Source organism: Calonectris borealis, chromosome 8 (assembly GCF_964195595.1).
Source record: "Calonectris borealis chromosome 8, bCalBor7.hap1.2, whole genome shotgun sequence".
In the NCBI taxonomy this organism is placed as follows: Eukaryota; Metazoa; Chordata; class Aves; order Procellariiformes; family Procellariidae; genus Calonectris; species Calonectris borealis.
Window position 1 is genome coordinate 12,478,062 of NC_134319.1, and position 14,083 is coordinate 12,492,144.

At 41.6% G+C, this 14,083-nt stretch overlaps 1 protein-coding gene across 3 annotated transcripts in view; it reads right to left on the reverse strand.

Annotated features, from left to right (window-relative positions):
- The window catches only part of ST3GAL3 (ST3 beta-galactoside alpha-2,3-sialyltransferase 3), a 187,123-nt gene that overhangs the window by 73,006 nt on the left and 100,034 nt on the right, over positions 1-14,083 (reverse strand). For all 3 annotated transcript variants that reach the window (XM_075155987.1, XM_075155986.1, XM_075155988.1), the window contains one exon: positions 3,596-3,690. In XM_075155987.1, the coding sequence (XP_075012088.1) occupies positions 3,596-3,690 (95 nt within the window). The remainder of the gene's footprint in view (positions 1-3,595; positions 3,691-14,083) is intronic.

Sequence of the window (14,083 nt, forward strand, 5' to 3'; positions counted from 1 at the left end):
CAGCTGCAGAAGTCACTCTGTGAAACTTAGAGCCACTGTTACACAAAAGACCAAACTAGATACTTGTAGCGACCCTTTGTGGTGTCAAAACCTAATATACTCACGCCTCTTCAGAAATATGACATATCTATTACTTTCCTTATTCTCTGCACACAGAGAAAGCAAGAGTTCCCACAAAGGGTTACAGACATCTGCGATGAATGCAATGACACCTTCAATCTGCTGTATCAGCTCCAACACTCCTGACAGTTGTCAGCTCCGCTTTTGTCCCAGGTCTCTAGGGATTAGGATCAAGTAATTAGGATCAATCCTTGGTCCAGATCTTTGGTGAGCAGAGGCAGAGTCACCAAGTACAACATGTACTAAAACTCTCTGCCCATTTAAGACAGTTTAAGAAAAAGGTACAACCACTCCTCTTTATCTATTTCTAATAACTTGTAGAGGACACTCAGAGACCACTGTTCTAAAAGACTTTGCACAAGACTTCCTACTTGCCTCATCTCAGAAAGTCCTGTTCATAAAGCAGTAGGGTCACCACCTGCTTGTTCCTGTGCTTCTTTCATTTAGCAGACAAGTAGTCACTAAGGTGATTGACTAACAACAGCAGCAGTTTCCAATCTGACATGAGATGGACTATTGCAGTAGGAATAATGCACATCTCAGAACCGGCATCATTTGGGAGAAAGTCTAAAAACTTCCATATTGAGAACCATATTCACCTTGACGGCATCTACACGCAAATGCTCTTGGAGACAGTGGAGCACTCGGGTCATAAATCCCTCTTGCATGGGCTAATGGCCAAATCAGAAAATGACCAATGGAGAAAAGGAGCGAGCATTCTTTCACGAAGAAACACTGTTAAGCTTTCTATGTTATACTGACTACTTTTTAGCATCTGTAGATGGAAGAATTGTCTTTACAATCACGTTCTTTTTGAAGACAATGAAGATCCCTGATGAACTGTGTCAACATGATCAGCATACTGCCTTCTCCTTGATATGATTGCCTTTAAAGAGTGGTAGTCCCGCCCTGAAAATTTCTGAGCCATTTCTACTTTTTTTCATGTAATTTATACAGACGTGTTACTCCAAATTAGTGCAGCTCAGTAGACAATGCTCCTCAAAAGCTTTCCCTTAAAGATTGCAAGATTTGTTCTTGCAATCTTGGAATTGTGCTTTCGTGGGCCAGTAAACACCAAGCGATGGATGAAAAAGGACTTCTTTCAGTTTTTTTTCAGAGACCAAAAAAAGAAAAACTTAGCTAAAAGTCTGAAGAATAGAGAGAAACTTTAACAAGAGAAAGCAGAAATGGTGCATTAGCCTCCAAGCTGCTATGAATCTCTTGATTTCATAACTTTAGTGCTTTCAAGCCACCACAGATTGGTTTCTAGAAGTTTCTTGGAACATGCAGCATTACTGAAAGTGAGCTCATCCTGTAGCTGTATTTCACACACAAAAAAAGCCATTTTGCACTTGGACTAGATCATAGTGACTTGAAAATGCCAGGTGATATTCACCGAAGTTCTCAGCAAAATCTTCCCATTACCAACCCAGCTACAGTCGGTGTCTATAAACACCGACTGCCTTTCCCAGTGTGATGCATGTCGGAAATCCCAGCTGATGGTGTCACAGGGCTTCCTAACGCACAGAGCAAAACCCCTGCCCCGTCTCTTTCAACACAGGCACTTCTCTCTACGCTTTCTCAGCCACCCTGACTGCTCTTTTTCCCATGCACATCCCAGCTCTGATAGTCTTCATCTCCCACCAGCACGTGACTGAGCTCCACGCTGCCTGCCTGGGTCAGTCGTTTGGATATCATTAGATTGCCCTGACTGAAAGCCCTAATGAGGTGCTGATCCCATCATCCAATCACTCAGCTGAGCCAGAATGCATCCCGTGGGACGGCCAGAAAAGACTGATGCAAGAATTCCAAGTGATGTGTAACATGAAAGGGCGCCATTCGCATCACTAGGACTCACAGCCTGTCAGCACGGCCATTAGAAATCCTGGGCTACAGAGATTTATAATTCAACCCTCCCACACACAGAACTTGCTCCAGACTGAAACTTGGCACAAAATTCAGTCCCAGGAGGGCATTAAAAAAATAACCCATTCAACTGTTTCTGTCCCATGGCTTCAGCTCACAGCCATTTAAATAATGGCAATTTCTCATTTCTCTTTTTAACTGAGGAAATCCAATATAAAACACCAGATTTACATAACATTGCAGTGGTGATACAAGCTGGCAACAAACCCAGGGAGAAGGCTGCCAGAGCCGTTCCGTCATCCCCTTTTGGTGAATTTCTCCATTTGGATTCAGTTTAACGGAATGATTTTTATTAGGTCTATCTGACATCATGTGTAATCTGCAAATCCCACCTCCACGTTGGTCAGGCAGCTTGCCCTAGCTTTGTACACCTTGTGCGCCTGTTAGAAGGGGACAAGCCCTCCTGTGGTCAACGCAGCCTTCCACTTGTGCTGCCACTCTTATTTCTTTGCTGCAAACTCTGCTGGCTGATTTAGAGGACAGTAATTAGCTGCCTATTGAGCTGCAAAAGACCGACTGGACCAGGAATGGACATACAGAAAACAAAGAAGGGAATTGATGCAAGCCAAAAGAAATTTGTCGGTAGAGCCTTTGATTTGATCAGAGATTGTTCTAACAACTACAACACCTGCTTCCACGGAGAGAGACAGACCCAAGCCTATTAGTGGATGCAGTCCTTTCTCCACCAGGTATTTCAATTCCTACGGCCATCTGTAACCTTGAGTTTGTCAGGGTAAAAAAAAAAATCTTGGAAGTTGATGCAATGCCACAAACTTTTTAATAAATACATCAGACTTCAGGAAGTCTGCAGCAAATGACTGCTGTGAGCGTAAGCCTTCTGCTCCACCACCACTCACCCGGAGTGGCCTTTGGTGGCACATGCGGGATAGCAAGGAGCTTGCGTCACCCGCAAAATGTACCATCTGCTGGATGGGCTACTGGCTCCCATCTCATCACCACCAGCACCACTCTTGCTCTCCCACAGCATACCTGAGATACCATGCTCCAGCTGCAGGACAAGGCATATTACAAATCATCATGAAAGCATCTGACAGATTCTTCCTATTTGTTTTAAAAGTCCAAAAATAACACAACTATAAAATAATTATACAACCAAATGCTATGAAAAGAAAATGAAGATTTTTATCAGTGGTCAACCCCAAGGCTCCAAAACTCAGAAAGGGGAGTCTTTCCTGTTCTTTAGAGAATTACTGACTTAAAGGTACTTTAAATCAGTTTGGACTCTGCTGGTGTCAACAAAGATGCTACAAGATACGGCAGTCAATGCCAGAATGCTTCTTCCAGAATGTGGTCGTAGGTCTAAATTGCCATTGTTGCACTGACTCTCCCCATGTACTAAACCATCCTCCACATTCCATCTGTGAAAACCCGTTTGGGTTTCTAAGACCTACACATACAATGCTTCTCTGGACCAGGAGAAGAAAGCTGAGCTCAAGGGACCACCTGAGCTTTCAAAACAGAAAAACAAGATGGGGCAAGCATCTGCAGAACCACCTTCTTTTTCAACAGCTGTACAGTTTTCTCCTACCTTGTCCTTTAATTCCAAAAGGGGGTACAAAGTCCCTGATACGTGCCCATTTCCTGAAGGAATCATCCAAGAACATTGGTGCCGGCTTCGAGAACCTGAGAAAACCAAAATGAGAGAGAAATTAACTCCTGAATAGGAAGTATAAATTTCTGTAGGGAGGTTGAGAGAATCCATACCTAAGTGCTGATTCTACATTCTCACCGGCAATACACTAACGTGGAAGATTTTACCTTTACCCAAAGGAGCCTGCAGTGGAACAAATCTGTCAGACTCTATGCCATGAGGACACCCAAACCACTCAAATCGTAAGCCTGGCAATCACTTCCACTTAACAATTTAGAACTTCCACACTATTGTTTGGCTATTAATTTAGCTACAATAAATTGTGAATTGCAACCAGAGTTTAGGCAGTTTTACTTCCAGCTTTGTAAGCACAAGCCAATTTACGTGCTGTCTACGCGAGTGTGTGAGAAAGAGGTGCGGAGTTGCTTTTATATTGTTCATTACATATATGTGTGCTGCTCTGTGCAGGGGTGGATGCACTGGGCAAATGCATGTGGAGAGCAAGGCTAGGGTTATCTGCTCTCACGGCTGCTTCTGCCTCACTCATATGCAGATACACAGCAGCTACCATAACACAGGCAAGAAAGGAAACGGTTCAGGACATCATGAAGCAGCGCTTAGTTTACAGAGAATGGAAATTCAGTACAGATGTAGGTATTTTCTTCTGCATTCATTAACATATAAATGATTCGAGAGAGGTCCTTGCCAAACCAAACAGTCGTGATCTATCCAAAATCACTTACAAAAAAGAGAACTAGTCCTTCTTAACCGTGTCATTATGTGAATATATTATCCTAATTACACCCTCAACAGACAAACACAGCAGCTCCTAAAAATTTGTCTCTTCTAGAAACAATTAGTATAGTGGCCAGATAGAAGGAAACAATTAGCAAAAGAAACTACAGAAATATTAACTTTTGTATGGGACCATTTCTGAATGTATCAAGATCACTGCTAGAAAATATGCTAATACTATTAGAAATCTGTTCATTCAATCATATCAAAACAGTAGCAGGGATGTTCTGGATCAAAATCAATCACACTATGCTATAGAAACGAAGAAAGGAATGTACTGCGTGTTCAGAGTCAGAGAGTACATCTCCACTACAGCCATACTGCAAGTGCCATGTACACATACCTGAAATAGATACAGCCTGGCTAACCTAGGTATTGGTAGCGGGATAGATGTAACGCACCGGTTTAACCCTCCCTTCAGGCTGTTTTTGCACTCACCATGCAACTCCGTGCTACTGCAATCAGATAACTTTTGGACTTGAACTACCTGAGTTAAGATAAACTCATCTACACTACGCCACAGCCAGGTACAGAGCAACACTTTCAGACAGCAGCACAGTGAGGAAAGGGCGGAACGAATTCCGAATTATAAACTGCTCAAAGTACAGTCCTATCACAGATGCCCAGTAAACCAGAGGTTGCAGAAATCTCTGGAAAGGGGGAAGAGAGAGACGAAGAGCATTTAACAAAACAAGAACAGAAGACTCCAACTCACCCATGCATACCGCTTCACATCCACTCATGCAATCTTTAATAAGATCATCTATAACCATAAAAGCAGGATGCACAGATTACATGGCTGATCCAAAAGGAAAGGAATGTTTTTCCAGAGCTGAGGATATGAAAGGTTCTACATAACTTTATCTGGGAAAAGGTGGGGAAGATGTGTTAGATATATTAGAGCTTCTGAAGATCTTAAGTGGAAAACAAAAAACCACAGGCCTATTTAAAAAAAAAGAAAAAGAACAGGATACAATAATACTCTGAAAATATCCTAAAAGTTTCAATAACCTGCCATATTAGTTCAATGTTTTTTCAAGCATCTTGGTGCACTGAAATGTAAGTATTATGTTACACTGGTGGGTCTCCAAGGAGTTATCTCCACCTCCTTCCAAAATCAATAGGAGGAATCTTTGCAGGATTCCCATACAAGGTAAGAGCTTTTATAACCTGAATGGCTACAGCATAGATGTTCACAGCTCTTCCTTTACAGCTACCACTTGAACTAAAGCAGAAGTCAGGTCTCACAGAATGGTCCCCATTCTCCACAAACAGCAGCCGCAGTGAAGGACGATGGCACTGCCTGGGGGTCACCAGCACCTTTGGGCTGGTTTGTTAGGTCACCGAGCTACTCTGGTTGCCACTGTGACATGCAATCTTCAGGAAAAAGTTGGATGCTTCAGAAAATGCATATATGAGCAGGTTTTATTCTCCTCTCAAGAATCAGGAGGATTCCCTACAATAATGCTACAAAGTAGTGCAGCGTAAATAGAAAACTTAGCCAGTTCAGTTCGCCTATTCAAGAGCACTGCACGAAAAAGAAGGTACAGGCTGTAAGGTCAGGCCTAACTCAGAAGTTGGTATTGTTTACAGATGCAATTAACTGGTCTATTTGCAAGTCATACACCAGGAAAAGACAGTTTACAGTAGTCTGACATGGAGTATTGAGTGTCTCTCCCTAAGGCAGATTCCCCCTTAGAAGGTGCCTGGTCAAACCAGGAGGAAGGTCAGATCCTCCTGGGACTCCCTGGGCTCTGAGGGGAGTCCCCAAAAGCAGCTGAAGCGCTAGCAGGACTGATCTGATGCTCTATGGTGTCCCTTCTGCATGTGACCAAAGAGAAGGGTGAAGTGACCATTGGCCTTGTTATTGTATTTGCTACAAGTAAACTTTGGGATCTTTCTAGCAAAGAACACAATAGCCTTAGACCACCTACTATTATTTGGTAATATTTAACAATATTTTACAGAGCCAGGGAAACTGACTTAATTCATACTTTTGCTTCATTTAAAGAGGGGGAAGGAACAGTTTTGGGGGAAATATTATATCCATATGGGGGAAAAAAAGAGCAAATTAGAGGATATTTAGGCCTATAGAGCTCCCATAAATCTTGAAGGTAATTGCATTTCGGAAATATTAAGAAATCACGAATGCTGTAAGCTCATGATCTATGAAAAGTGCTTTGCCACCCCAATAAATCACAGCAGGCCAGAACCGATGTCCAGCAGTGACAGGGAAACGCTGCCTGCCAGACCTCTCCAGGAGCATGGCTGTTCTGTCTCGGCTCTGAAGCGCATCTGGTGTATTCTTAGGACCCTTCAGGAAATATCAGGATATGCCTCAAACAGGCCATGGGAATGCTCTCTGCAGAGCACCTAAAATACATTCCAAGGAATGCGTGGGAGTTTGTCAAACAGAAAAAGTAAACGTTTCTGAATGATGTTAAATTTTGTATCTATCTACTGAGCAGCTTACATACGGGATGCTGCATTTCACCCGAGTCATCTGCTGCTGCTGCCTAAAGGCAGGTGAGCTTCACTGACAACCACAGCTCCAGAACTGAAATAGGCTTGAGCTCTACGGGCAAGCAGCACATAAAGCGAGAGTTTCTATTTTTCAAGTTTGATTTTTAACCACTTCCTATCTACCTCTCCCCAAATTCCAGAACAGACATAATGCAACCTCATAGCACGTGACAGCCATGAAAAGGTGAGAAATTTGCATGCTTGTGGCACACGCTTATGATCTGCATGATTTGGGAGAGAAATGCTAAGCATCTAAAATCACTAGTTTGAATGACATACCCCGATAAAACAGCAAATGACATCTAAATAGACGAAATCTGGACTCGATGATCTTAAAGGTCTTTTCCAAGCTAAATGATTCTATGAAATGATGGATATGGTAATTACGAGGTACAGTCCAAATCTCTGCCAGCTCTCAAGTTTGCATTCCTTATACAAAGACATTAGTAAAATCTCTAACACAATTTGTCACTGCTCACAGCAAAAGGAAGTGTACTGCCAGGAAACTATCCTTAAACAGGAATCTATATACACAAGAAAGTGTGATATATGTTTGTGCCTAGGGGATTACAGCTTATGCAACAAAAAATTACATTTCCAGTTATTTTCTCCCTGACAAGTAAGAAGAGTTGTGACCCCGAAACATTCTACCTGGAAGGCTGAACTAGCCTGCCAGAAGCTCTCCAGCCAAGCTTTCTGACTGTCCTCGATACACAGATACATTCACAACCACTTCTCTCCGACGTGTGCTGAGGTATTCAACATCAGCAGCACTAACTGCCCAAAGTATCGCCCAAATCCTAGACCGGCACCGCCTCTATCAAAGTAGCTATTGAACAATTTCAGACATTTATCTTGACTAGAATCTGCTCCCACTTCTACCTGCTGCTTTCAAGGCAATTAATACATAAATGTGTAGAAGGGAATAAGCTAGACCAGAGAGAAAGTAAACAAATAAACCGATTGATAGTCTTTGGCTATACCAAGGAGGGAGGAAGACAAGGCTAAGTCCCTTAAAGAGCAGAGGAGAAGATGGCACCACGCTTCTAGAAATCATGATACCAAGGCAAGACAGATTGGCAGCCACTAAGCTCCATTGGGGGCTTATTTCTCAGATATTTCTTTCCTTTTCCCCCCACCTTCCTCCTTTAAGCCACCCTCTACCCTTTTGTTTCTTCTTTAGTTACAGAGAATCAGCAGCATAGAAAAACTGGAAGCTGAAGGAAAAAAAACAAACGGTGCTAGAACCTCATGTTGTACGTAACCCGCACATTGCATTTGTAAAAGGGCATGAACAACCTTTTTTTTTTTTAAAAAAAAAAAAACATACACAAAAGAATAACTTATTTGTTCCGGCATGACTTCTATTCTCTCTTTCATTTGCTTATGCTGAAAAGCATCCACAGTTAGACAGAAGGCACAAAATCTAACAATTTTATTAATAAAATGACTGAAATACAAACCAAAGCACTCTAGCACTGAATAATTAGCTCTGATAGAGGCATTTATAAAGGTAGGGGGAGAAAAATCTAAACTAACCTTTTCCTTTTTCCCTAGTGAGACCTAGATGTATGTTCTCTCCCTTGCCTCCCTCCTCTGGGGAGCAGCATGGTGTGATAGCATAGGGAATGAGGAGGCTTGTGATGTTCTGATTTCACATTTCTTATTGACATTAATCCCCTCTCAAAAATCCAAGCAGCTCAAAGATTCCTCAAGCAGCTGAAAAATTTAAGAAACTGCATTAATAAGGATTAACCCCATCCTACAACCAACATACTTCTTTTCCTAAATCAGCAAATAAAAGAGCTAAAAAAAAATGGATGGCTGCAAGAAGAAAATCTTTTAACAGTAGAGACCAGGCCAAAAATTAAGTTGATCTTAACAAACTGCAGAAATGGTCTAAAAGAAAATCAGACAATACAGTGAAGACAACTTCCTACGGAAGAATGGCCGCACTGGGTCAGTGCACCCTACCACTGCCATCTGAGACCCCTAGTTCTTCTTTTGGAAGAAACAGTGAGCCACTGATCCCTATCCACGTTCTCTCATGTACAGTTGGCCCTTTCAGGCTGAAAAGTCCTCAACTACTTGGCCATTCTCTATACAGATGCCACTGAATTATGCAGTGGTACAACACTGCTTTGCTTTGTTCTCTGCCCTTTCCTAATAACTCTACCATTTGGGTTTTGTCCATTTCTGAGCTGGTGTAATCACTTGCCCCTTCGCAGCTCTGCAAGAAGGACCATGAGGTGTAAACCGTGGTCCTTCCTTCTGACAGAAAGGGGCAGTAAATGCCACAGCCACTCCAAAAAATGCCTTTGAACAGGCTTTATTCCATAAGCAAAGAAAAGGAAGGGGCAGGTAAAGTCCACTGAACAAAAATCCCTCTACCCACCGCAGGCCATGTAGCAGGACTCTCAGTTTTCGCAGCCTCCTCCCCTGGGAATGGTTGCTCTGCACCTTTGAGGCACTGTGGAGCATCATCAGCCTTCTTGCCCTCTGTGCTCTCCATCACCTAGTAGATTGTTTAAACTCATCGGTGCAGGCATTTTCCCCATTGCCTGCTCACTGCTCTATTTAGAGCCGGACCAGCTGCTCCAACGTATCTTAAAGGGCCTCCATACTCTGTGCTGTGGTTCATACACAGAACATTGTCATACTATTGCAGAAAAGATAAACATCCTATCATGACTGAAAAATGTAAGTATCACAGCTGTAAAACCTGTTAAGTACTCCACTTAGGATCAGGATCAGAAAGCAGCACCATCTCAAGGACCATGCCCAGTTCTGGGCCTCATGCAAAAAAACCATGGAACAAACTGGAAACAGGCCGTAGGAGAGCTGTGAAAAAGATCTAAGGTCTAGAAAACATGATCTCTGAGGAAAGCTAGAAAGAAATGAATTTGTTTAGTCTAGAGAAGAGAAAATTGAAAGAGGACATGATAAGCCGCTGAATATTGTGAGGCTGCTGCAAAAGAGAAAGGTAATACCTCCATATCCCTCGTAAATAGAAGTAGTAGCCCTGGGCTTAAAACGCAGCAAAGGAAACTTAAATTAAACATTAGAAAAAGGTTTCTTATGCTTGGGATCATTACACACTGAAATCTATTGCCTGGACATGGGTTACAGAACCTGCATGAACTACATTAGTTTCTGATTTTATTGTATGATTTTTAAGAACAAGTTTGCATCTAATAAGCATGGGTTAGTCACAGCTGTGCCTACTTTTAAGAAGGAAAATTCAATAGATGATCTTTTGAAGCTTTGCACAGGTCTATTTCTTTTAAAACCATTTTCACACTGGGCTAATGTTGCTAGGAGGTGACCAAGTACCCAAGCTACAGTCCGCTGCAGTTGGGAATCAAGAGCTACCCCTCAGACTCCTTGGGATTCTTAAGTACTTACCTTCATATATGGTAATCAAATTTCAGTACAAACGCAACTGTAGATAAGCAGCACATGGATTTTGCAAGCCTGTTGCCTGCCAAGACTGCTTTCTGTTTGTACCCTGTACCTTTGTGATAAACAGGAAGACACGTAAAGTTTAACCTTTCTGCAGTCATTAAGATCTTGTGCTTCCGCACCACCAAGGCACAAAATCAGAGACTGATTTAGTATCAGCTCAGTCCCTCCTGCTAACTGACTATGTTCTGACATGCATGAAGTCTAACAAAGTACCCTGCACGGCTTACCTAGAGTGTCTCTATATAATGCAAATAATCATTATGGGGACTGAAAAATTTTTAGAGGAACTGTAAATATTAAAGACAGAAAGAAATCAGTTTGCCTGCTCTAACCAAATCCTCAGACTTTCCTACTGACTCTCCAAACGCTTCAGACAAAACACACACACGCACACACAAAAATAACAAGAAGCTTGGTTTAAAGGTTGGCTTCCCTTTGGGGAAAAAAAAGGAAAAAACCCCAAAGCTATAAAATTCAGACAAGGCAAAAACTTAGGCAGGTCCTGACCTGCCTCACGGTGCAGCATATAAGACAACGTGCAAAATTTGTCATTGTTCACCAAACCCTCTAATACCAAAACACAATTATGCAAGGGTGAAAAGCTGACTTCTAGACAGCGTAGAATGATTTTAGTTTAAAAACCAGTCTCCTAACATCATTTCAATGTCATAGTTTGTTTTTCATGTGTTACTGTCAAAGATGCAAGATTGAATTACAGCTAGTTTTTCCTACCAAAAGCCAGGTGGGGTGTTCAAGGCCTCTGAGGGAGCACTGAGCCAAACAGATGAGATTACATGGTATTTGGAAACATGATGAAGGTGAGCAAAAGCAGACTGTAATTACGGCCTGAGTTTTCAAAGCCTTCTGTGCAAATAAAAAATGAGATGAGGAGGTAAGGAGAAAGGGTCCAATCCTTTCCCCTAACAGAAAGAGTCAGCTCACATGGAAGATGCCAGCCAGCAACTCTGCCAGTTGGCCAAAGTTTAGCACAATTATGTTCCTGCTCACATTCCACCGGGACAGGAAGGAGATTGCTGTTTCTAATGAAAAAGAATAGGACAGCAGTCATCTAGGCTAATTGCTGCTGTGCAACATTGTATTCCCAAAAGGCAGGGAATCTGATTTTTCTGGTGAAGATCTAACATACATTCCAGAAGACTGCAGATGATGGGCACAGTTTCCATCACTGACCTGTTGTCTTTCATCATAGATACTAATTAACTGGTCTGTTAAAATGCAGTGACTGAACTTTGCTTTTATATCGCCATCTTACTGTTCTCTGCATTCTACTTCCAGAGGAAAGTTAATCCACAGCCATGCCATTGCCAGCAATCCTCCCCACCCACTGCTCATTCCTGTCACCATCAGCATGTTTCACTGTCCTGAGCTGCCGGCAGTCTTATGGTAGAGCACATTACATTGCACTTCACTGTTTCAAAAGCCTCTGATCTTGTTTCCTCCTACCACATTATTTAATGTATATATCTATCTTGAGGTTATCCTACTGTATCAGAGCAATTTTCATATTTGAAAGCACTGAGGGGAATAGTGAAATCTTTAGTGGCCCTCATAACAAGTAATAACACCACTGCAGAAGGAGCCTGGAATACTTAATTCTTCCATCTAGAACAAACAGCACATACAGTTTTTGTGCAAGTACATCAAGAAAGCGGAAAAGAAACTGGTACATATGTAGAGAATAAGACAATGATGAAAAAGAGCCTTCAATGATCAGCTAAACCAAAAACGCACATATTGTTCAGCACAGGCAAGCACAAGCACAGAACACGACTGCTCTGTCTACATACAGCATAGGCAATGCAGCTTGGACGGAAAAGAGCTATCAAAGCTAACGAACAAATAGGCACAAAAGACAAATGAATATGACCTGATCATGATACAACCAGCTGAAGATGAAAATAAGGTCACTAACGTTTAAAACGAGTAAGCTCCAAAACAGCCTTGTGATGGAAGCCGAGGAAGACAGGAAAGTACAAAACAAATTACTTGAGGTGAAGTTTGGTCAGTTTATGAAAGAGGTTGTATGATTTGGTGTCTGCATAGGCAGGGGACTGGACTTCCTAATTCATTCGGTTCCTGAATGCTTGATGTTCCTTCACCTCTGGCATATTGCTCTTATCCAGGTCAAAAATCTGCTTGGAGCAAAAATTTCCTGCCTAAGTCTTACTAGAGTGAGGGTGCTGGCAGAAGAAATGTCAATGTTTCAAGCATCATTATTGAAACAGATGGGTTGTTCTGAAAGACAATAGTCTTAATTTTTTCAAGGCTCATATTCTTCCAGAACGATCAATGCCATTTCAGAACCTAGCCAAAAAATTCCTTTTAAGATGATATGGAAATTATTAATCTGCTGCAAAGTACACACCATGGCATCAACAGAGGTATTGTCAGCTCTTCTGATTTTCTTACATGGAGTCTAATATTCTGAAAAGTTCTACGGGACCCAATTCCTCATATTACACTCCTGGGAGAATCTCAGCTTTCATGTTAAAAAAACCCCAAACAAATAAAAAATATTTTCCTAGCCTTATAGTTGGAAATGAGACCTCAATAACTAATAAAGGCTCAGAAACCTGAGGAAAAATAAAAAGAAACCATTATTTTCAAACTGCATGCATTTTCTGTCCTGTATCATTATTACTGAATATTTGTAGGTTGGAATTCTCATCAGTGCAACTCCCAACAGTGACTTTAAGGTGTTCCAGAGAAAGCCTGCCCAATGAAAATGCCGGCAAAAGGACAAGCCTGCGCTCAGACACAAACAGGAAATGAAAGCAAAACAATAAAAGTGAGGGGGAAAAAAGTCTGTAGAAGTTATTGCACCAATACTTGCCTGCAGCGCACAAGACAGGCAGATAATTAAATGCAAAGAAACACAGACAAGTAGTAAATTGTTCAGCTTCTTTGTACACTATGTAAAGTCATGCTCAAAGACAATCACACAGATAGTCCACTGTGATGTTTCTCAGAATTTTTTTGTCAGTTACTTTCAAAAGATTTTTTAAGTCATCACAATCTGGGTTTGACATAAAAAACTGACATAGCAATGACAATATCAAATCAAGTCTATAGTTTCGTTGAGAAAATAGGAAGATATGAACTAGAAACAAGAATGAACTCTGCAGCAAAAACAAGGAGGGACTGACAGCATTGGAGATGCTGGGCAAGCAGGGTTCTGTCTTAACGTTTTGAAATCGGACAAGGCTTTTTGGTTGGAATCCATGTCATAGTTTGCACCATTCAGAAGGTGGACATCCTAACTAAAAAAAACAGTGAGGGTGGAAATGTTCTCTGTTGCACAAATTCCTAATGCCTCAACAATTTACCTTGGCATGCTCCTTCTTGTAGGAAGTTGTTCAAGACAGGAGTTGTGTGATTTTCAAGCTTGCCTAGTAGTCAAAGCAGTGTAATTCATCCGTCCAGAGAATAAGCTTTTTTTCCTTCTATTAAGTGAAACAGGATAATATAGTTTTAGGTGCCATCTCCCAGGTACAGCCACCTGATGTGCATTTGTACAATGTGTAAAAAAAAAATCACTAATATCAGAATAGTATCACTTACTGAAAAACAGTTACAGATAGATAACAAAGCTGCTATTAATGAGATTCATATCATTCCCGA